The sequence below is a fragment of the Ranitomeya variabilis genome, chromosome 2 (genome assembly GCF_051348905.1).
Source record: "Ranitomeya variabilis isolate aRanVar5 chromosome 2, aRanVar5.hap1, whole genome shotgun sequence".
Taxonomy (NCBI): domain Eukaryota; kingdom Metazoa; phylum Chordata; class Amphibia; order Anura; family Dendrobatidae; genus Ranitomeya; species Ranitomeya variabilis.
The window spans coordinates 27,575,021-27,597,139 of NC_135233.1; the positions used below are offsets into that span (position 1 = coordinate 27,575,021).

Here is a 22,119-nt window from a genome sequence, read left to right on the forward strand (position 1 = left end):
AGTGGTAGCTGTGTAATACTTCATTTCTCCTGCAGGGGTGCTGCAGGGAAATTAAACACTTAATGCCAGGTTTCTCTAGATGATCTCTGATATTCCCACTAACGAGAAGGATTATCTAAAGAGGAGAATAAAAATAAAAATGCAATGGGTTAATTCACTTTCTAGAGAAGTTTGGGGTTATGGGAAAGTTTTCTTATGATAATAGAATGATTGCTGCGTTGGCTCCTGTTACTATTCAGCCATACAAGTTATTGTAAAGACCTGAATAGCTGAATAGTGGCCCGGGGGGCGAGTGCTCTCCTATGTCACAAGTAAAAAAAAATAAATAAATAATTAAAAAAACAAAACAAAAAAAACATAAAACCAAAGCGGAGTCACAGAACCTCGCCCAGGAGAGCAGGAAATGCCTGTCTGGCTGCAAGGGCAGCACTGCTGGGAACCACAAATCACCATCCACCACTAATATGATCGATGTATTAACCCCTTCCTGTTCCAGACAATTTTCTCTTATTTATTTTATTTTTTTCTTTCTTTTTTTTTTAATATATTTCTAAAAACTTATCTCCCCCCCAAAAAATGTAATGAAATGTTTAAAAAAAGTTGCATTAGCCACTAAATGAGTAAAACTACTGCTTGCCTTGTATATATAAAAAAAACAAAAACATGCATCAACACTGCTCCATCAGCTGTAGAAAGAAAAAGTCACAGAAAATGAAGCGACAAACCAAATAAAAAAAAAAACAAACAAAAAAACATTGGCCATAGTTGAGATCGAAAGTAGTTAAGGGGGTTGTCCAGTGTATAAAAAATTACTTAGTAAATTATCCAAAAGGACACTGACATTTTCTGACCTTATAGGGTGCAACCTGGTGTTTAGAGTACAAAAAAAATGCACGACCACCTAGTGAACGGAGTGCTGGTGGTCGCACATGCTCAGTCACTCTCTCTACAGCCTGGTGATCGTCTGTACAGTTTGTCAATAGAAACAACTTTTTGCTCTGTCTGCACTTTCTATTGGCTGCCTTCCTCTGAAATTTGCATGTGCGTCCAGCTCGTTAGTAGGACATGCACGTTGCTATACACTGTGAACACTAGGTGGCGTCAAACTATGTTAAAAAAAAAATGTCATAACTCCTCACTGGATAGTTTTTTTTAACAGCATGTAAATGGCAAATGTTGTTTGTTTTTTATTGTCTATACAGTGGATATGATATGGTTGTATCAACGTCTTTAAGACTGACGTGTTTTTGGTTTATGCACATTTATAAGGGTGTGTTCTCACCACATTTGTACAGGGGGTTCATTTACTTTCTTTTAGGCTTTGTTTCCCTACATATCAGTTAGCACTAAGCCCATAAGGATTTCGGTCCCCCTTATTATGTCCTAACTCATCTGTTTTTTGTTTTTTTTCCCGTCAGGATGTCTTATAATGATTTCTTAAGACAATACTCAAGGCTGGAAATCTGCAACCTCACCCCCGACACCCTGTCATCAGACAAATACAAGAAGTGGAGCCTGGTAAAGATGGACGGCATGTGGAGGAGAGGATCGACCGCCGGAGGCTGCAGGAATTATCCAGGTGCCCATATTATAGGGGCCTCACGTGGCTTTTTGCTCCAGCAGGGACAGATATGATGGCCCCTCGTGGGAGTGTCATAATCTGAGGACAACGGAGCGGTCACAGGCCCGAGAGTCACACAGTGGAAGAAGCGGGGTTTCCCAGCAGCGCAGAGTATTTCAGGAGACTAGACCTGAACTCCGATGCTTTCTCGTTTCTCTCGCAGACACTTTCTGGATGAACCCCCAGTACCTGATAAAGCTGGAGGAGCAGGACGATGACCCGGACGACGGGGAGGAAGGCTGCACCTTCATTGTGGGCCTGATCCAGAAGAACCGCAGGAAGGCGAGGAAGATGGGCGAGGACATGCACACCATTGGATTTGCAATCTATGAGGCAGGTTCAACACTTAAGATGTCATTGATGCTCATAAGCTCCTTCTAAAAAACGAGATCTAAAGTCGAGATTATAGGCTGCTTGTGCCGTGTAATAATGTGGTCCTCTTCTGCCCCCAGGTCCCCGCACAGGTACGTACATTGTGCACCTTCAGTCTGCCGGAAGGTAAGTGCAGAAATAATCACCTTCCACTGCAGAATACAAGCGTTCTGCTCCGCAGGGGCGGTATTATAATATTTACCTCCTTTTTTTTCACACTATATATTTGTGCAGGACTCTTTTTTTTTTTTTTTTCTTTTTTTTTTTTGTGGCATTCATTGTTTTTTTGGTTTTTTTTGCACCTAATTCTTGAAAAATGATGGACTGTATATGAATTTTGTACAAACTCCAACATGCACTTGATTTTTACTCCTATAGCTTTTATTGCGACTTTTTAGTAGAAAAAAAGCATTTCATGATTGGCTAAAACTGAGCTAAAATTTCAGGCTTACATGAAATCACTCCAGGGGGAAAGGATTGTGGAATTATTTTTTTGCAAAAATTGAGCAACTTTTAAAATATCAAATTAATCAATCAGCCGAAAACATCTGGTGTAATAAATGGGAGTCCATGCATTCTCTAGGGAGTGATGAAGTCCAGCCCCCGAGGACCAGGGAGTGACAGCGGAGCCGCACACAGACACGTTTGTGTGTATAGTGTTACTATCCTGCCTCGTGCAGTACATTTGAGCCTTTATTAAATGGATATCCTACATTGGACACGTATCACCTCTCTCCCGGTGGTCGTTAATAGGTGAATTCTTTTCTTCAGCTGCAGGGTCAGACCAATGTGCACTTGAGCAAAGACTTCTTCATGAGGAACAAGGCGCGAGATCGATCGGATACCTTCATAAATCTGCGAGAAGTGCTGAATAGATTCCGCCTTCCTGCCGGAGAATACATCATCGTCCCCTCCACGTTTGAGCCTAATAAATTAGGAGACTTCTGTCTTCGCGTTTTCTCCGAAAAGAATGCGGAGTCTCAGTAAGTGTCCGGAGCGGGGTGTGGTGTCCTCGTCCTGCACCATCGTCACTCCCCTCATATACAGTGAACTAAACACCCGCAACGACTGTGGCCTCCACCCCCTTAAGCATGCATGTATAACTCTGTCCCGTCCGGGCCCCTTTGGGCCCTTTGTCCTCTGTGGATCCATCTTTCTCCACCAGACGACCAACGAAATTCAGCAAGTCTAGCTGACTAATGTGAACAGGTGCCCTAACATTCCTGCATTTAGTGGTCGCTGGACCCTGTGACTTGTACCCGCTGGGTAACCTTACAGACAATACATCCCCAGAGATGCGTGTCCACCTTGATAATCTGAGCTTTTATTTAACACTTGGCTGTGATTTCTAATCTTTTATTTTTTTCTGGATGATTTTAGGGTTATCGATGATGACATTGAGGCCAACATTGACGAGGTAATCTACGGACAGTACCAGACGGGGGTCTATAGCCAAAACATGAGTTGGTGCCATATTTAAAGGGAACCTGTCAGCAGGTTTTTGCTTTGTAATCCGAGAGTAGCACGATGTAGGGGCAGAGATCCTGATTCCGGTGATATATCACTTTTTTCTTTGCTGCAGATCTAGCGGAGCTCGGAATGCTGAGTTGTGTATAACAGAGGTGTCAAATTGCATTCCTCGAGGGCCGCCAACAGGTCATGTTTTCAGGATTTCCTTGTATTGCACAGGTGATAATTTAATCACCTGCACAGAATGATTCCAGCACCTTGTGGAATGCTAAGGAAATCCTGAAAACATGACCTGTTGGCGGCCCTCGAGGAATGCAGTTTGACACCTCTGGTGTATAACACCTGTCCACACCACTGATTGGCAGCTTTCTGTATTTAACTCCGCCTACACCACTGATTGGCAGCTTTCTGTATATAACTCCACCCACACACCACTGATTGGCAGCTTTCTGTATATAACTCCGCCCAACACCACTGATTGTCAGCTTTCTGTTTACACTGTATTGTGATAGAACGCTGCTTATCAATGGCTGGACTAGGAGGCACGAGACACCCAGTCCTGTAGTGATAATCTCCTGCTGATTGCACTGAAACAGCAACACATTGCTGGAATCAGGGTCTCTGCCCTTTCATCATTCTTCTCTCAGATTACATAGCAAAAACCTGCTGATAGATTTCCTGACACCCCTCCAGTTTCCTGGTTTTCAGAGAATACCTGCCAGACCCCATAACTGAGAAGCAATAAGGAAAATGTATTACTATAGACAAAGTAACCCAGACATCGCCTGATCCTATAGTGACATTATAGCTGTCATCTCCGGATCGATGTGGTATTATATGACTGTTTAATCCTACAGCTGCTCTCTAGCTAATAGCTGGTGGTCCCAAGCCAGGCCCCTTCACTATGAGGCTCATCGGTCATACAGACAGGGGTTTTACTGGCCTTTTAAACCAATTAATGGCCGGCCAGAGGTAATGCCGCTGTCTCTTATTTATATATTTTTTTTATAGCCTGACCTTGATGAAGATCATATTGATCCCAGCTTCAGGAGATTGTTTCTGCAGCTCGCTGGAGAGGTGAGGACTCGGCAGTGGTTTGGTCTTTTTATACAGATAAGAGGGTTGATATGCTCCATTAAAATAGATATAGACACCTATTGGGGGAATTTTAATTTTTTTTTTATTAAAATGCATATATTTATTTTTTTTAATCTAAAAATCATTTTTGCATTAGGGCTTCATTATAAATTTTGCACGATAACTCTTCTGCATCCTGTATTTATCTTAGTAAATAGCAGACTGCAGAAAGAGTTGTCAGTGACTTAGTCAGCAAGCTCATGTCTGGTCTGTAGCAGGTCATAAAACAACATGAAAGAGTCCAGGAGAGACCTTGCTAATTCCCTGGTAACTCCTTCTGCAATCTCCTATGTACTGTGATACATAAAGGATGCAGAAATTGTTCTAAAAAGATTCTTTTGCAAAAATATAAAAATTACCCCAACACTGTGTATATCCTTTAAGCTTCACAGGGGTATGAGTTTTTACATTGTATAAGCGTCCTCATTGATGGTGTAACTTGGAGAAAAGTGACTGACGAATTATTCTCAGAAAGTATATAACTATGCATACAGCACTCATTTATACTGCACGCCACGTCACACCAGAAATGCCTTTAAATCAGTTTTTTTGTAATGATTAAATGCTTCTAAACTTAAAAAATATAGATATTTGTGGAGTTGTGAAACATCTGTGTGTCTCCATGGTAACAGACTACAAACACCGCCGGTGTAGTCTGATCTTGCAGTCCTCTCTGTACACGGTCGGGTTTTCTGGATTTATAAAAGTAAAGTTGAATTATTGTATAATGAGAATTTCCGTCATAATCTGTGTATAACCCGCTCGTCATTTACAGGATTTCTCACAGCCCGCCGAGAACCTAGTCCTTCCCCCAACTGGTGGTTTGCTTCAATGGTTTACGGTCTGGACAATCCTCTGTGAGGTTAAGCACCTTAGTAGCACAGATCTCTTCTGTCTACATAGATTTTATCTGCACTGATACATTGCAACAAATATCATTTTGGTGTTTAGCTTGAGGGATGGTCTAGGCTAGATACAATTGTAGCAAACCCTCAGCTGTGTTAAGTATTAGATCTAACAGAAAAAAATTAAGTGGCCATAAACCACGGAAGTGAAGTAATGAAGAACTTTATTGGAAAAAAATACATTCAAATATCAAGTACCAAATTTGGGGGGTCATGAGAACAAAAGGAGGAACAACCTGTGTGGGGGGGGGGGGGGGGTATACCGTAAAAAGGTGTTATGTATTTGGGATAAGAAACACAGAGTAGAGATCAATTCTATAGGTGCTCAGTACTACACATGATTCATCAGCACAACTTATAATAGACCTAATAGAAAAGGTACATATGCATGGAGGGAAAATGCTGGTGACAGGTATGTAAGAGTAAGTTACATTCATAAAGATGGTATCCTAGTCAAACTGGGCAGAAGCAACACTGCCTAGAATCCTGCATGTATCCCTGGAGTCACCGTTAGTCATAAAGCGTCGGTACAATCTACCACTTACTCATATGAAGGTAGAATGGAATGCCCCACACAGCCCCGACGCGCGTTTCGCTACCGCTTGTTCAAGGGGAGGTACTTATACATATACATAACACCTTTTCTGGTATACCCCCCAAGGGTTGTTCCTCCTTTTGTTCTCATGACCCAAAAATTTGGTACTTGATATTTTTAATGTATTTTTTCCAATAAAGTTCTCCTTTTTCTCCACTTCTGTGGTTTACGGCTACTCCATTTTTTCTTTGTTAGGTAGGATTATCCAGCTTACTCCACTCTCGCATTTCTTATCTATCATGGAGGAACTACATCTCATTTTATTAAGTTCCCGACCCCAATAGACTCATTATGTACATTTTGAATTTTGGGTTAATAAGTATTAGATCTGCATAGATGTTTTTATAGCCTTTAATTGGCAGCGGAATGGGAAACGATTTTGCAAGTATTCCACTATACAAGGATTGAGCTTTACAGTCATGGCCGAAAATGTTGGCACCCTTTAAATTGTTCCAGAAAATGAAGTATTTCATGTTTTGTTATATACATGTTTATTTGCTTCTTTTTTTATTTTTATTTTTTGTGCTGCTCCAATGCACACAAAGGAAATATAGACAAATTGGACATAATTTCACACAAAACTCCAAAAAAGGGCTGGACAAAATTGTTGGCTCCTCTCGAAAATTGTCAAAGAGGAAAGCCTCTTGTGGAGAGAGGGTTTGAGTAAAGCACATAATTCTACTGTTTCCCAAAACATCTGCACTCCTTCTTTCCCGTAGGCATAATACTAATCAGAAAAGACAGGGTAAAACGGTGTGGCAATACTTTACTGAACCACAAAACTGGCAAATAGTCCCAGCAAGATACCAAAGATGGTGCAAAATTACAGAGTCTCACCCTTCCGCTGACTCGCCGGAATAAGAGCAGCTGTGACTTCAGAGCTTCCAGGGCCGACTAAGGCTACTTTCACACTAGCGTTAACTGCAATACGTCGCAAATGCGTCGTTTTGCCGAAAATACGCATCCAGCAAAAGTTCTTGCTGGATACGTTTTTTCGTCATAGACTAACATTAGCGACGCATTTGCGACGCATTGCCAAACGTCGCGTCCGTTTTGCGACGCTTGGGCGTGTGGTAGCGGACCGTCGGGAGAAAAAAACGTTACATGTAACGTTTTTTGCTCACGACGGTCCGCTTTTTCCGACCGCGCATGCGCGGCCGGAACTCCGCCCCCACCTCCCCGCACTTCCCCGCACCTCACAATGGGGCAGCGGATGCGTTGGAAAAATACATCCGCTGCCCCCGTTGTGCGGCGGAGACCACGCTAGCGTCGGGAACGTCGGCCCGACGCACAGCGACGGGTCTTTCCCGACGCTAGTGTGAAAGTAGCCTAACCCACCTGTGGCACACACAGAGAGGAGGTAACGACAAGCTTAGGAAGATGACAGTCCATTGAGGCACGTGGCCAGATGACCGAATGGTCACAACCTGGCTTCTCCGAACATCTCTATTGAGCCAGATGAGCGGAGGGTCACAACCTGGTTTCCCCAAACTTTACCATGGGTTAATTGTTGGTCAATGTAGCAGATCTGTATTCTTCCAGCCGGGGCCTGTGATCCTTAAGCTGGCATCCTGTAGAATCACTGAACTCATGAATACGTTTGGACAAGCCAGGTTGTGACCATCCGGCCACCTTGCCTTTTATCTCAATGGCCTGTCATCTTCCTAAGCTTGTCATTACCTCCTTTGTGTGCATGCCACTGGTGGGGTAGTCGCCCCTGGAAGATTTGAAGTCATAGCTGCTCTTATCCCAGCGAGTCAGAGGAAGTGTGAGACTCTGTAAATTTTGAACCATTTGGTTATTTTGCTGGGACTGTTCTGTGTCATTTGCCTATTTTGTGGTTCAATAAAGTATTGTCACACTGTTTTACCCTCACCCTGTGTTGTCTGAGTAGCCTTATGCCCACTGTAAAAAGAGAGCGGGCGTCCGGCGGGATGAGCCCTGGTCCATGCGGTCTCGGGCCAATAGACTAGAGCACCCACTGATGAAACCCCCCCCGAAACGTGTCTCCCCAGAAGCAATTGCTTGCAGTTATTTATTCCAAAGGATGTGCAACCAAATATTAAGTTGAGGGTGCCAAGAATTTTTTTTGTCTGGCCCATGGGGGTTTTGTCTGAAATTATGTCCAATTTGCCTTTTTTTCCCCTCTGTGTTTTTGTGTTGTTCCAATACACACAAAGGAAATAAACGTGTGTAACAAAACCCGTGTAATTGTAGTAATTTTCTGGGAGAAATACCTAATTTTGTGGAACAATTTCAATGGTACCAGCATTTCCACCCATGACTGTATTTATGTGAATCCCCTGTAAATCACTGCGCTGCCGCCAATCGCGACTGTTTATGGTCCATTAGCTCACGGCTAATAGTCTTCTTCAGGACTAATTCATTATCATTCTGCCACTAACCGTATTATTCTGGATTTTCTTGCCATCGGTATAGACCCAAGCAGAGGTATGACAGACAGTGTGTCCATTTCCACAGCCTTTTCCCATCTTTCATGCCTATATTTATGAGACACTTTTGGGGACATTATTTTGTTTCTTCAATGCATTTATTTTTGGCTTAAAAATATTTTTGCAGTAGGGTTTTATTAAAAATGTTGTGCCATTTGGTTTCTACAGCCTTTATGTATCACAATACTGTATATAACATACTGCAGAATGATACCAGTGATTCCGTCAGTGCGCTCTAAGCTGAATTATGGCTGTGGAGACAATACTTTATGGAATCACAAAACAGGCAAATAACATACAACTGTCCAACAAAATACTCAAGAGGGTGGAAATTACTGAGTCTCACCCTTCCGCTGACTCGTCGGGATAAGAGCAGCTGTGACGCCAGAGCTTTCAGGGCCGACTGCCCCACCTGCAGCACGCAAAGAGCGGAGGTAACGACGAGCCTAGGAAGAGGATAATCCATTGAAGTACAAGTCCAGGTGACTTGGCTTCTCAGAACATTTCCATGGAGCAAGGTGACCAGTGGGTCCTAATCCTGACTTTTCCAAACGTATCCATGGGGCTCGGGTGACCGGTGGGTCCAAATCCTGACTACCCCAAACGTATCCATGGGTTCAGTGATGGTCAATCGAGCAGATCTGTATTCTTTCAGCTGGTGCTGTGGTTCCCTAAGCTGACATTCTGTAGAATAACAAATGTGTCCCTCATGGTGGAGCCATGATTTGGCAGCTATCCTGCAGAGTATTCCAGGCTGTGGTTTCGTAAAGAGTCTCTGGTTCGTTGGATCCCTTGGATGTATATAGTTACACAGGCATATCCCCTTTTTATTGTTCACAACCGTTCTTCAAGCCATTATTCACAGGCTGGGGGGGGGGGGTGATGAGATTAACTCACATTGTTTGAACATTCAGTTTATCCCTCAAAGTTTGCAAGTCAACAAACTGCATGGCCTGGTATAATGTATAATCAACATATCTGCAAACATCATTGTCCCGTGACCCTGCAACCCTGTTTTGCAAAGATAACAGTAGAATAAACTGTAGGAGCTGATATAAGAGGTAAATAACAACCATTCATCAATTTACAAATAATTCAACCTACAAGAAAGGACAACATAAAGATAAGTCTATGCCTCCTGGCGTACTGAAAATAGATGTCTGGATAATTATGATTAAATGCTGTGTCGTCACAATGGCCAAATTATATTGTTAAACTTTCATCTGGTCATAAATCATCTTAGAAGATGGTTCAGGAGAAGAACGAGCTCTCATGCTGCAGTTTGCTGTGTACTGTAATACATAGATTATTTTTGAGTATTTAGTTCCTATAGCTTCAATCAAACCTCATCACGAAAAATTATTTTTAGCCAAAAATGCATTCTTTCAAGTAAAAAAAAAAAAAAAAGCCCTTGAAGGTGTTCATATTTTTTAACATCTCGTTTAAGATGTTAAAGCCGCTGCCTCTTGCATGTGCTCTGTGTTCATATGCAGCATGTTTTCATAGATAAATCAACAGGTTTTCTTTCATTTTGAGCTTATGTGCGGTGAGATCAGCTGTCTGCAATGTGACCCTGAGGCCACCAGTGTTACGCTATATCCCAGGGTGCATTGCAAGTTGCTTACAGTAATCGGAATGAATCTCTGCTATTGTAAATATTACTGCACACACTGCATCAGTGTATTCTCATAGATGACTGTCATGGACGTTCTTGTATTGACTTCAATGGGAGCTGTATAAATCTATATACAGTGGTGACAATAAATCCATATGCAGTGTGCTCCCCCTAGTGGCAATTGTACAAATTTGTAAGTAGTTAGCTCCCTCTAGTGGTGTCTGTATAAATCTGTATGCAGTGAGCTCCCCCTAGTGGTGGCTGTATAAATCTGTATGCAGTGAGCTCCCCCTAGTGGTGGCTGTATAAATCTGAATGCGGTAAGCTCCCCTTAGTGGTGGTTGTACAAATCTGTGTGTAGTGAGCTCCCCCTAGTGGTGACTGTATAAATATGTATGTAGTGCACTTACCCCTAGTGGTGACTGTATAAATCTGTATATAGTGAGATTGTGAGATTCACCTAGTGGTGTCAGTACAAATCTGTATGCAGTGAGCTCCCTCTAGTGGTGGCTGTATAAATCTGTAGTGAGCTCCTTCTAGTGGTGCCTGCATAAATCTGTATGTAGTGAGCTCCCTCTACTGGTGGCTGTATAAATCTGTATATAGTGCGCTCCCTCTACTGGTGGCTGTATAAATCTGTATGTAGTGAGCTCCCTCTAGTGGTGGCTGTATAAATCTGTATGTAGTGAGCTCCCCTAGTGGTGGCTGTATAAATCTGTATGTAGTGCGCTCCCCCTAGTGGTGGCTGTATAAATCTGTATGTAGTGAGCTCCCTCTAGTGGTGGCTGTATAAATCTGTAGTGAGCTCCTTCTAGTGGTGCCTGCATAAATCTGTATGTAGTGAGCTCCCCCTAGTGGTGGCTGTACACATTTTATGTACTGAACTCCCCCTAGTGGTGGCTTTAGGAAATTTACCCCAGTGATCATCGTCATCATAGAAATGTCTTTCCTTTCCTCACAGTTGCTCCCAGGCTACAGTTAAAATCTTCAAATGTCAGGACATGTTGAAAGTTGTAGTTTGCAGCATCTGGAGAAATGGGGGCCGCTGCCATGACACTTGTAGGTGTATAATTCCAATTTTCCAAGTGTGATGTCCTTTGACTTTCAGTTGCTCACTTTCTAAGATCCCTGCTTTCTGTCAGTGAGTGGAAACATTCTTGTTGACATCTGGGGGCTGAATACCCACCCTGATCGTGGGCAAACTGACGGTGCAGGATTCCTTACTATGTACCAGAGCTCTGTTACTTTTAGTCTTCCATTCACAGCAAGAAACGGTACAGAAGGTAGATTTACAACTTGCAGAACTTTTCATTCCGCCGATCCTTTTGTTACATTTAGATGTTTTACCATGTTGCAGTATATCACACGATTTTTACAAAATTGATTTAAAAACACTAAAAAAAAATCGCACCCCATGATTTGACCACCAGAGACTAATAAGCCCCTCCGGTCCTGGCCGCTGGGTTTCCCTGCAGACCCCACAAGGGAGACGTCACTGTCACAATCTCACGCCGTCTTCTCTCCGCAGGACGCAGAGATTTCAGCTTTTGAACTTTTTAACATCCTGAAGAAAGTGATTTCCAAACGTAAGTTACTAAACTCTGGCCGTGTCCTCTGCGCTCCTGTTATCGTTCCTAGAGACCCCCCCATCTATATGTACAGACCGGGGGACGATAGGAGTGTACGAGTCCCTATATGGGGTATGGTAGTGCAGCCATATTGAAATTAAAGGGGTGTTCCACTCTCACACAGTGATAGCATGCTGTAAATATCTGATAAATGCAATCTCTCCTTACACAAGACGAGGGATGGAAAACCCCCAATAGGGGGGCCCACATGTATTCACAAGCTATGGGATGGGAAGACTAAGCTGCCCGTCCTCTGCCCTAGTTTTGCCCTGTGTGCAGTGAACGTACGCCGATGATCATGGAGGCGCTGGCTTCACCACTTTGCTGCAATCTGTGTTCTTGTGTTTTCTTGTAGAGGCGGACATCAAGTCTGACGGCTTCAGTCTGGAGACCTGTAGGACCATCGTGGATCTGCTGGACGTATCCTCCTATTAGTACTGAACGATATATTGGGGTGATGCCACAACCTGATTATAAGAAGCGGAAAGTCACCTAGGACCAGACGTTTTCTTGATGCACCTCCTGTAGCACCACCCACTGATTTCAATGGACCATGTCAGATATGGAGCTGCCACGTACTGAGGTGCCCCCAATTAGGGGACCCCCAATCTATCTATATGACCAGATCAATGTAGAAAAATGGTAAAATTTACTGTTTTCTTGGAATTTCTCTTTTTCTTTAACTTGCACCAATGTTTTAGGCTGATGGAAGCGGCAAACTGGGACTGAAAGAATTCAATATTTTATGGTCAAAATTAGTAAAATACCAGGTAAGGCGGCCATCACATCATCCAATGCATAAGTAAAACATGATTAACCCTTGATGGCTGTGTAGATCCTGGTGACCCCCTGCAATGGTCGCCCATAGCCCACTTTTCTTTTTCATAAGTTTACTTGGTGTTGCTCTGCCGCCATCTAGTGGTGCAATATGGCTATGACATTTTATTTTTTGTGTATTAGGGAATTTACAGGGCCATCGATGTGGATCGCTCAGGGACAATGAACGCCTACGAGATGAGGAAAGCTCTAGAGGCAGCAGGTCGGTGACAAAAAAAACCCAACAACGCACTTTTGTATATAGACTTGGTTAAAAGTCTTCCGTTTTGTGTATACAGTGCTGCTGCAGACCAACCTAATTTAATAAAAAAAAAATTTTTCTCTGTCTTCAGGCTTTAAGCTGAATTCCCAGCTGCATCAGCTGGTAGTGGCGCGTTTCGCCGACGACAATCTCTGTATTGACTTTGATAACTTTGTGCGCTGTCTTCTTCGGTTGGAGATCATGTTCAGTAAGTGACGATTTACAGACAAGATGAACACAACTCACTTTATAGCCAAAAGTGGCAATCTATAACTAGCCAGCTGCCGTTGCACCACAAGTCCCAGCCAGTCCTGCCAGAAAGCAGCTAAACAGTGGTAATGCTATTTGTCTGACTTTAGATGGGGCCTTGAAACATGATGAAATATTGTCTTACATGATCCCTACCTGCAGATGGCACTAGAGAGATGGCTCTCTTCCATTTTTAAGGGAGAGCTAATTTGCATATTTTTCCCAGAAAGCATTTCCTGTAAGACTCCTCTCCACAAGGACAATCAGCCACTGATACACACACAAGATTAAATCCGCCTTACTCAATGGTCATTTTACTTTTTCTTTGCAGAAATTTTCAAGCAAATGGACACAGAAAACAGCGGCGTGGTGCCTCTAACAATGACTGATGTGAGTAGAAGCATGAACACTGTCATCCATGCTGGGGTTATACCGCTCTCTATGATGCAATGGCTGCAGGGTTTCCCCTTAGGGCAGCCTCTGGGGCTCCGCTGCGGATTCAGCCAGGAATAACCTGACACACATTGATGTTGTTCCAGTGAAAATGGAGGATGCACCATTATAGTATTTGGGTGTTACTAATGTGAACGATCAGTGCACAGAGTCATTAATGTAGATTAGTCGAAGTTCCGTGTTTGAGCACCAGAAGAAGCCGGCGAAACGCTAGCTGGGACAAATGCTCTGACCATCGGCATGGGGAGAAATAATTGAGGGAAGAATTAGAAGCTGGTATAAGTGCAGCATTTTAAACAGCAAGGATACCACCGTGATCAGAAAAAAAGCAATTGTGTATAAACCTTGTGTACAGGACACATAAAAGGCGTACTCTTTATTTATTTTTAGTAATTTATGCCTTTTTATTTTTCCTTGTCTTTCCTCCACGCTAAGGCCTCATTCAGTACTTTTCTATTATTTATGGATGGAGCAGGATGTGATTTGTGAGCTGCCTGGGTTTTTATTTATTTTTGACTATTTCAGAAGCTGGAGAAATAGCATTTTTTTTTATCTGGGAAAAACTGACCAAACTCGGGATGGTCTTTTAAAGTTAATCTGTCAGTAGGATCCACTCTCCTAAGCGATCAATATGGGCATGTAGGTCATAAGAAGACGACTAAAATGATACCTTGAGATGTGAGATCCGATTTCTTATTCCAGAGAAATCCACATTTCTCTTTAATATAGAAATGAGCTGTTAAGATCTATGGGCCGGACATAGATCTCCCCGAGAATCTGCCTCCAGAGCTTATCGTTACATGACAAGGGGCGTTGCCATGTAAACAGACTCCAGACTGATACATTGTATCCGGACAGGAGAGGTTTCTGCTGATCGTCTTCACTATATCGGACATTATCGGGGCTCACGTTCAGTTGTGAGAAGTTTTACATCGGTGCAGGTTTTCCAGTTTGAGTGTAAAATTGATAATGTTTTTATATTTTTTTTTTTTTCCCCAGTGGCTGTCGGTTACTGTAATGTGAGGATTTCGGAGAACTGCCTGCGCTCAACGATGAAACCGCGAACGCAAGAAATATGCGACGTGACCTATAGCAGCCAAGCGGGTGTCAGCTGCCATTTTTCATGAAGGGATCCGATTGGTTGATACGAGTCACGGTCAATCACTTATACTAGTTTTTATAGGTCTGGGGAGTCTGATTTAGCAATTTGGTGCCTCTTGGGGGAAAAATGTCTAATTGTTAAAGGGATTGTCTGGGATAATAAGTTTGGTCTCTTTCTGCACTCACGGGGACATTTGTAATGTCAGCATAGATAGAAGTCGCCTCAGAGCTGTAGTGTCGTTACTTTGTAATCACCCAATTGCCTTCTACCGGAATGCCTCTATGCTCCCTCTTATACGTCGTTACCTCGGCTCAGCGATGGGTGGCTCTGGATGAGCTGCATTGTCTATTGCAGTTGGAAATCCATTCCCCGAGTTCTGCTCTTTTCCTCCCCATACTTTACACTGCAGCTGTGCTTGTCCAGATTGACTGCGGACTCTTCGCTCCCGCTGCTCTGACTTTCTCCCTTATTTGTGCAGAGCAAGGACAAACGAGTTAGCGAAAAGAAAACTGCGATGTGTTAAGAGAATACACCCCCAATAATATGGCGATATACAGCATGAGCTCAATAATGTGCATGTGCTAAATATCCAAAGAGGTGCCGCAGCAGTCAGGGACGACTTCTCCATTCAGTTACTAATACAACGATCTATGCAAAACCAGAATCCTGCCAGGCTGTATACATATATTTATAGAATGTGACACTGCAAGGTCGGGGATATTTTTATTACTTACTGATCAATAAAGAGATTAAATCACGTATGGGGCTTTATTTTTTTTACATTTTCTTCTCAAAGTGGAAGCAGTGATCGGGTCTGAACAGCATTTAGAAATGTGCTTTACAGCAACTACATGGACATTTGTAAGATCTAGGCGGGGGAGTGTCGTGGGCATGCTCGGTGACCACCTTGTGCTGGGCGGATGTGAGCTGTGATAACTGATATACAGTGAATGGTGGATCCAGCGTTGTCACAGCTCACCTCCTCCACTTCGTGTACAATGCCCACTAACGCCTCTATAAACAGATATCACCTATTGTGAATGGTGGAGCTTTCGTTACTCATTACACAGGAGGAGGTGAGCTGTGACATCACCTATTTTGAATGGTGGATCCTGTGTTATCTACTGTATATAGAGGTGTTATCAGTCATTATAAGGAGGAGGTGAGCTGTGACATCACCTATTGTAAATTGTGGATCCTGTGTTATCTACTGTATAGAGGTGTTTATCAGGTATTGTACAGGAGGAGGTGAGCTGTGACATCACCTATTGTAAATTGTGGATCCTGTGTTATCTACTGTATAGAGGTGTTTATCAGGTATTGTACAGGAGGAGGAGGTGAGCTGTGACATCACCTATTGTGAATGGTGGATCCTGTGTTATCTACTGTATATAGAGGTGTTATCAGTCATTGTACAGGAGGAGGAGGTGAGCTGTGATATCACCTATTGTGAATGGTGGATCCTGTGTTATCTACTGTATATAGAGGTGTTATCAGTCATTGTACAGGAGGAGGAGGTGAGCTGTGATATCACCTATTGTGAATGGTGGATCCTGTGTTATCTACTGTATATAGAGGTGTTATCAGTCATTGTATAGGAGGAGGAGGTGAGCTGTGACAGATCCCATGTTACCTGTCAAAGAATAGAGATGAGTGAATTTCTCAATATTTGGTTCGGATTACAATCGCCGTATTTGCAATACTGACCGAAAGCCATTGGAGTCAATGGGAATAGAGATGAGCAAATTCGTCACAAATAGGGTACCAATATGAAGGACTTAGCGATTTGTTTTCTGAACATATTTGCCCATCTCTAATAAAGAAACCCTTCCCCTTCCAGCATTTCACAAGCCCTCGGCACAGCGGTGGGGTGGGGGTCTCCAGCTGCAGTCAGGTAACATTTTGTGAATTTCATGGGGTTCTGATCTGCTGGACCGATGCAGAATAAGTAATCTTAATGGCAGCCGAGCCTTTTTTTAGCAGTTATGAAGGAATCGCCTGCTACAATACTAATATATATATATATAATTTCAATTCTAAGCAGAAGAACCAAACGTCGCCCCCATCACAGGGAATATTAGTTTTCATCTCATCCAGTCGGTTTTTACACATCACAATGAGACATTTTATTAAAATCTTTTTTTTTTTTTTTCCTTTTCCTTCTCGGTTTACGATGTCTAAGCTACAAGTAAAATAAATATATAACAATTTTAGTAAAATAGCTAAATCTACACTTTGAAAAATGTTATGAGTTCTATTAGTGGAAAAAAAAAAGAATTCATGAAGTTCATAGAAAATATAAAGTCCGTCTTCTGAATGTACAACAGTTACGTGATGTACGACAAATCCGAGATGGAGAAATGGCAGCCAAGATGGAGGAGATGCTTGAGAATGGGTGTCGCAGAGCCGGCCTCCGGGGGGCGCCCTTGTTTGCAGGAGGCCTGTAGTCCCATTAATACCAGGAGATACAGATGCTGTAAATCCACTCAAACACTCCAGTCTAAAAGTTGAAATCCTTCATTATTTATTTATTTTTATTTTTTGGGGAGGAAGCGGCGCATGAAGGAACGAGACCCAGCGTTATATTTACGCTAAAGATCTTTGTCTTGGTTTAATTCTTGGGTAAAGCTGAAATTACACAAATGCAATAAACATTATAAAAGCCTTCATGTGGTTTATGCTAGATAAAAGGAAGAAAAGCGCTGCAAGAACTACTCACCCCGAGCAGATTACGTGGGACGTATCCATCCTGCTCCTGTAAGCGGGCCCACCACCAGTCAGTTTCATTGTCGTCCTCCCTGTGCAGAACAGTCATACAGTCTCCTTCCTTCAGGGTCATCTCGTCGTCATTTTCTGCTTCATAGTCCCATAAAGCGTAGATGACGCCCCGATTCATGATACCCATCTTCTCCTGAACACCTGTGAACCCATCAAATGCAACATCAGTGCTATGCTACTCTAATACTGCCCCCTATGTACAAGAATATAACTACTATAATACTGCCCCTGTGTACAAGAATATAACTACTATAATACTGCCCTCTATGTACAAGAATATAACTACTATAATACTGCTCCTATGTACAAGAATATAACTACTATAATACTGCTCCTATGTACAAGAACATAACTACTATAATACTGCCCCTATGTACAAGAATGTAACTACTATAATACTGCCCTATGTACAAGAATATAACTACTATAATACTGCCCCCTACGTACAAGAATATAACTACTATAATACTGCCCCCTATGTACAAGAATATAACTACTATAATACTGCCCCCTATGTACAAGAATATAACTACTATAATACTGCCCCTATGTACAAGAATATAACTACTATAATACTGCTCCTAAGTACAAGAATGTAACTACTATAATACTGCCCCTATGTACAAGAATATAACTATAACTACTATAATACTGCCCCTATGTACAAGAATATAACTACTATAATACTGCCCCTATGTACAAGAATATAACTACTATAATACTGCCCCTATGTACAAGAATATAACTACTATAATACTGCTCCTATGTACAGGAATATAACTACTATAATACTGCCCCTATGTACAAGAATATAACTACTATAATACTGCTCCTATGTACAGGAATATAACTACTATAATACTGCTCCTATATACAAGAATATAACTACTATAATACTGCTCCTATGTACAAGAATATAACTACTATAATACTGCCCCCTATGTACAAGAATATAACTACTATAATACTGCCCCTATGTACAAGAATATAACTACTATAATACTGCTCCTATGTCCAAGAATATAACTACTATAATACTGCCCCTGTGTACAAGAATATAACTACTATAATACTGCTCCTATGTACAAGAATATAACTACTATAATACTGCCCCTATGTACAAGAATATAACTACTATAATACTGCTCCTATGTCCAAGAATATAACTACTATAATACTGCCCCTGTGTACAAGAATATAACTACTATAATACTGCCCCTGTGTACAAGAATATAACAACTATAATACTGCCCCTATGTACAAGAATATAACTACTATAATACTGCCCCTATGTACAAGAATATAACTACTATAATACTGCCCCTATATACAAGAATATAACTACTATAATACTGCCCCTATATACAAGAATATAACTACTATAATACTGCTCCTATGTACAAGAATATAACTACTATAATACTGCTCCTATGTACGCGAATATAACTACTATAATACTGCTCCTATGTACGCGAATATAACTACTGTAATACTGCTCCTATGTACAAGAATATAACTACTATAATACTGCCCCTATGTACAAGAATATAACTACTATAATACTGCCTCTATGTACAAGAATATAACTACTATAATACTGCTCCTATGTACAAGAATATAACTACTATAATACTGCACCTATGTACAAGAATATAACTACTATAATACTGCCCCTATGTACAAGAATATAACTACTATAATACTGCTCCTATGTACAAGAATATAACTACTATAATACTGCTCCTATGTACAAGAATATAACTACTATAATACTGCCCCTATGTACAAGAATATAACTACTATAATACTGCCCCTATGTACAAGAATATAACTACTATAATACTGCCCTATGTAAAGGAATATAACTGGAATGAGTGGCTGTGTTGCCATTATTGGTATCCGCTTTCTACCGCTCCCTGGTAGGAGATCATGTACAGGACTCCATACTTGGACCATTGCAGATTGCACTTGGAGGAAATAGTCGGCCATTATGGTTTCTATGGCACTTTCCATATTTCCCCCGATATGACGGACCCCTGTGTATGGGCAGTGTTCAGGGCCCACCCTGCCGCTATACTGGCCTGTGGCCTCACCAGTAACTTGCAGACCTGGCCGCACAGGGTTAATGTGTGTTGGCCTCTGAGTAATCTCATCAGCGTGCAGACGATTATTTTCTCAGCCCGGAGCGGTGAGAGGAGCCCTATAATCTGACACATTCCAGGCGTTCATCGTAATCCGCCTACAGCGCCCGCCAATGTGTAACCTCCGGGCAGGAGCGTCCCCCCGGCCGCGGGGATCAAAGCCTCATCGTCCCGCCCGGGATAAAGAGCAGAGTCACTTATAATCCTTGTGTTTCTATTCTTCACTATTTATTTACTGTCCAGGAATACAAAAATAAGGGTTACGGTTCTTCTGAGTGATAACAGCGCCACCCTGACCCATGGGTTGTTTTTGGTAGCTGCAATACCACCTGTGAGCAGACGTGGCGCTGTTTCTGGACAAGAGCTGCCATGTTTTTCTACTTTGAGCAGGGCTGTGTCCACAAGATTTCTTATCACTGAACTTATATCATAAGGATCAGGTTTAAGCGATCATTTCCCCTTTAAAAATGTATCAACTTTTTCCCTATAATTAAATGCATGTATATTGGGCCCAATATTATTGTTACAGTTGGCTGTTACAGGCTTTGTTTTTTGTTTCCCTGCACTTTTGTAGCTGTGAAATGAGTTAACTGAGAACCTGTCAGTGAGCTCCTCGCTGCAGGCTTGTGTCCGCAATGTTCTGGCTCAGTAAAATGACAGCTAAAAAATAAATAAATACAAAAAAAAAATAATAAGATTTCCAAACTCCCTGATGGATTCTCAGTTAACTCATTTTGCAGCCTGCATAAGTCAGATGCTGCAAGAAGTTTTAATAAAAATAAAAATCTATGCATTTAGGAAAATGTAGAAGAACAGCCCCTCGGTGTCGTCTCCTGGGACGATTTCCTCCATGTGGCCGGTCGGGTTGTCTGGTACGTACCGTACAGGAACTGGGAGCACTGGCTGTAGCCCTCCTCCATCTCCTCGCACTTGTCTGCCGCCGTCTGCCGGTCGCTGTAGGTCATGGCGAACACGGCGGCTCCGGACTCCACCAGGAACTTGCACACCTGGACGTTGTTGCAGGAGGCGGCGCAGTGCAGCGGGGTCCTGACGGCGACACAAAGGGGAGAAACCTACAGAAGCCGCCACAGAAACCCCCCAAAACCAGAACGTCTGTCCTACATCACCCAGGATCTTGGCGGTTCAACCTTACTATTTCTTGGGACACCATCTTTTTTAGCTACCGCCGATCCAATCTGGCCGGGGGTCTGAGTCACATGGTGGCCATGGGAGAGGGGTAGTGCTTAATAAGTGCTCTCAGGACTCTATATCGGGAAGGTTTTCTATCGACCCTATAACGTGGGCAGAGGTTGGGACGTACCAGCCGTCGCTGTCTGCCGCGTTCACGTTCACTCCGAACTGGACGAGGAACTTGACGATCTCGGTGTGGCCGGCACAGACGGCGTTGTGCAGGGCTGTGATCCCCTCGTCGTTGGGCTGACTGGGGTCTTCCACCTGCGGATGAGGATGATGGAGGAGACAGAACATTAGCGGCGCAGTCACCGGCAGAAATCTAGAGCGGAGGAGTCATCAATAGACCTCATCCACCAAAGCGCTGGAGCGGGGTGACGAGCGGGGTAATGAGCGGAGGGACAGGGGCCGCAGTGAGCGGAGGAAAGTAATGAAGGGGGGGGGATCTGTAATTATATGTATATCATCTGGCTGCAGGACAGGGATGACGTAGCCGGAGAGCGGGGGTCTCGCCACATAGCCGGCTGTTCACACCTGAGCGGTCTGCAGTCAGAAAGAAAAAAAACGGGACGGAAAATCTGTGGGAAACTTTATTGCAGATTTTGGTGCAGATGTGGCCACGGATTTCGCTCTTTGCAAAGCAGGGAGTTGAACTTGCAGTGAATCCACACGTGGCTTCTCTCCCCCACACAAGAATTTCACAAAAAGTCCGAGGCCTCAAGTGCCAAATGTGATGAGGATTATGGCATTGCAAAAAAGCTAAACGTGCAACATATTCCACGGAGATTTCTTCCTGCTATAAACCCCCATCCCGGCGTGTCGTGCTGCAAACTGTGGCGGATGCTCAGTATTTCACAACCCATTTACAACCCATGACATAGGTACGTCCAAGGTCGGAGCCTGCAACTTTCTGGCACATGTCAGCTGACTTTTTTCAGCTGACATGTGCCCCAACAGCCGTGGGCAATCCACCTGGGGCTCTTAACATGTTATACGCCGCTGTCAAACAGAGTCACAAACCCTGGCCATCGGCACCCGTATCACATGACCGCAGGTTGCCAATGGGTTGGCATAACAAACCGAGGTCTGCAGCAGACCCCTGCAGTTATTGCTGGATAGTTAGGAGCGCCGCACAGTGGTCGGCCCTCCTAGCAGATAGCCTTTTTTCAGGGCTGAAGCCTCCATGTGTGCAGCACAGGCGATCAGATGATCGCAGCTTCTAGTCTGCCGTGGAGACTAATGAAGCCAGTGAAGAAAAAATGTTTTTTTTAAAATTACATATTAAAAGTTTAAATCACCCCCCCATTCAAAATAAATTTAAAAAAAAACAA

At 42.9% G+C, this 22,119-nt stretch overlaps 2 protein-coding genes and 1 long non-coding RNA gene across 6 annotated transcripts in view; 2 read left to right on the forward strand and 1 right to left on the reverse strand.

Annotated features, from left to right (window-relative positions):
• Positions 1-15,437, forward strand: part of LOC143804254 (calpain-2 catalytic subunit-like) — a 50,788-nt gene extending 35,351 nt beyond the window's left edge. The window contains exons 9-22 of one of the 2 annotated variants that reach the window (XR_013221002.1): positions 1,419-1,579; positions 1,785-1,954; positions 2,074-2,085; positions 2,765-2,976; positions 3,374-3,410; positions 4,475-4,540; positions 11,697-11,754; positions 12,152-12,216; positions 12,498-12,566; positions 12,757-12,835; positions 12,966-13,082; positions 13,455-13,513; positions 14,576-14,695; positions 14,783-14,921. Coding sequence is in view for 1 of the 2 variants with exons in the window: in XM_077282174.1 (XP_077138289.1) it covers positions 1,419-1,579; positions 1,785-1,954; positions 2,074-2,085; positions 2,765-2,976; positions 3,374-3,410; positions 4,475-4,540; positions 11,697-11,754; positions 12,152-12,216; positions 12,498-12,566; positions 12,757-12,835; positions 12,966-13,082; positions 13,455-13,513; positions 14,576-14,599 (1,129 nt within the window). In the remaining variant the exon portion in view is untranslated. Of the gene's footprint in view, positions 1-1,418; positions 1,580-1,784; positions 1,955-2,073; positions 2,086-2,764; positions 2,977-3,373; positions 3,411-4,474; positions 4,541-11,696; positions 11,755-12,151; positions 12,217-12,497; positions 12,567-12,756; positions 12,836-12,965; positions 13,083-13,454; positions 13,514-14,575 lie in introns of both variants that reach the window. The other variant, XM_077282174.1, reaches the window with a different exon arrangement.
• A 257-nt stretch (positions 15,438-15,694) lies between these two features.
• LOC143804255 (uncharacterized) lies at positions 15,695-16,406 on the forward strand. The gene is made up of 3 exons (XR_013221003.1): positions 15,695-15,814; positions 15,985-16,015; positions 16,286-16,406. It is a non-coding gene; the product is annotated as an uncharacterized LOC143804255 (long non-coding RNA).
• A 373-nt stretch (positions 16,407-16,779) lies between these two features.
• Positions 16,780-22,119, reverse strand: part of TP53BP2 (tumor protein p53 binding protein 2) — a 39,675-nt gene continuing 34,335 nt past the window's right edge. For all 3 annotated transcript variants that reach the window (XM_077282171.1, XM_077282173.1, XM_077282170.1), the window contains exons 16-19: positions 20,919-21,052; positions 20,478-20,644; positions 17,398-17,597; positions 16,780-17,306 (exon numbers count right to left, since the gene is read on the reverse strand). In XM_077282171.1, coding sequence (XP_077138286.1) covers positions 17,265-17,306; positions 17,398-17,597; positions 20,478-20,644; positions 20,919-21,052 — 543 coding nt within the window. In that variant the 3' untranslated portion in view covers positions 16,780-17,264. The remainder of the gene's footprint in view (positions 17,307-17,397; positions 17,598-20,477; positions 20,645-20,918; positions 21,053-22,119) is intronic.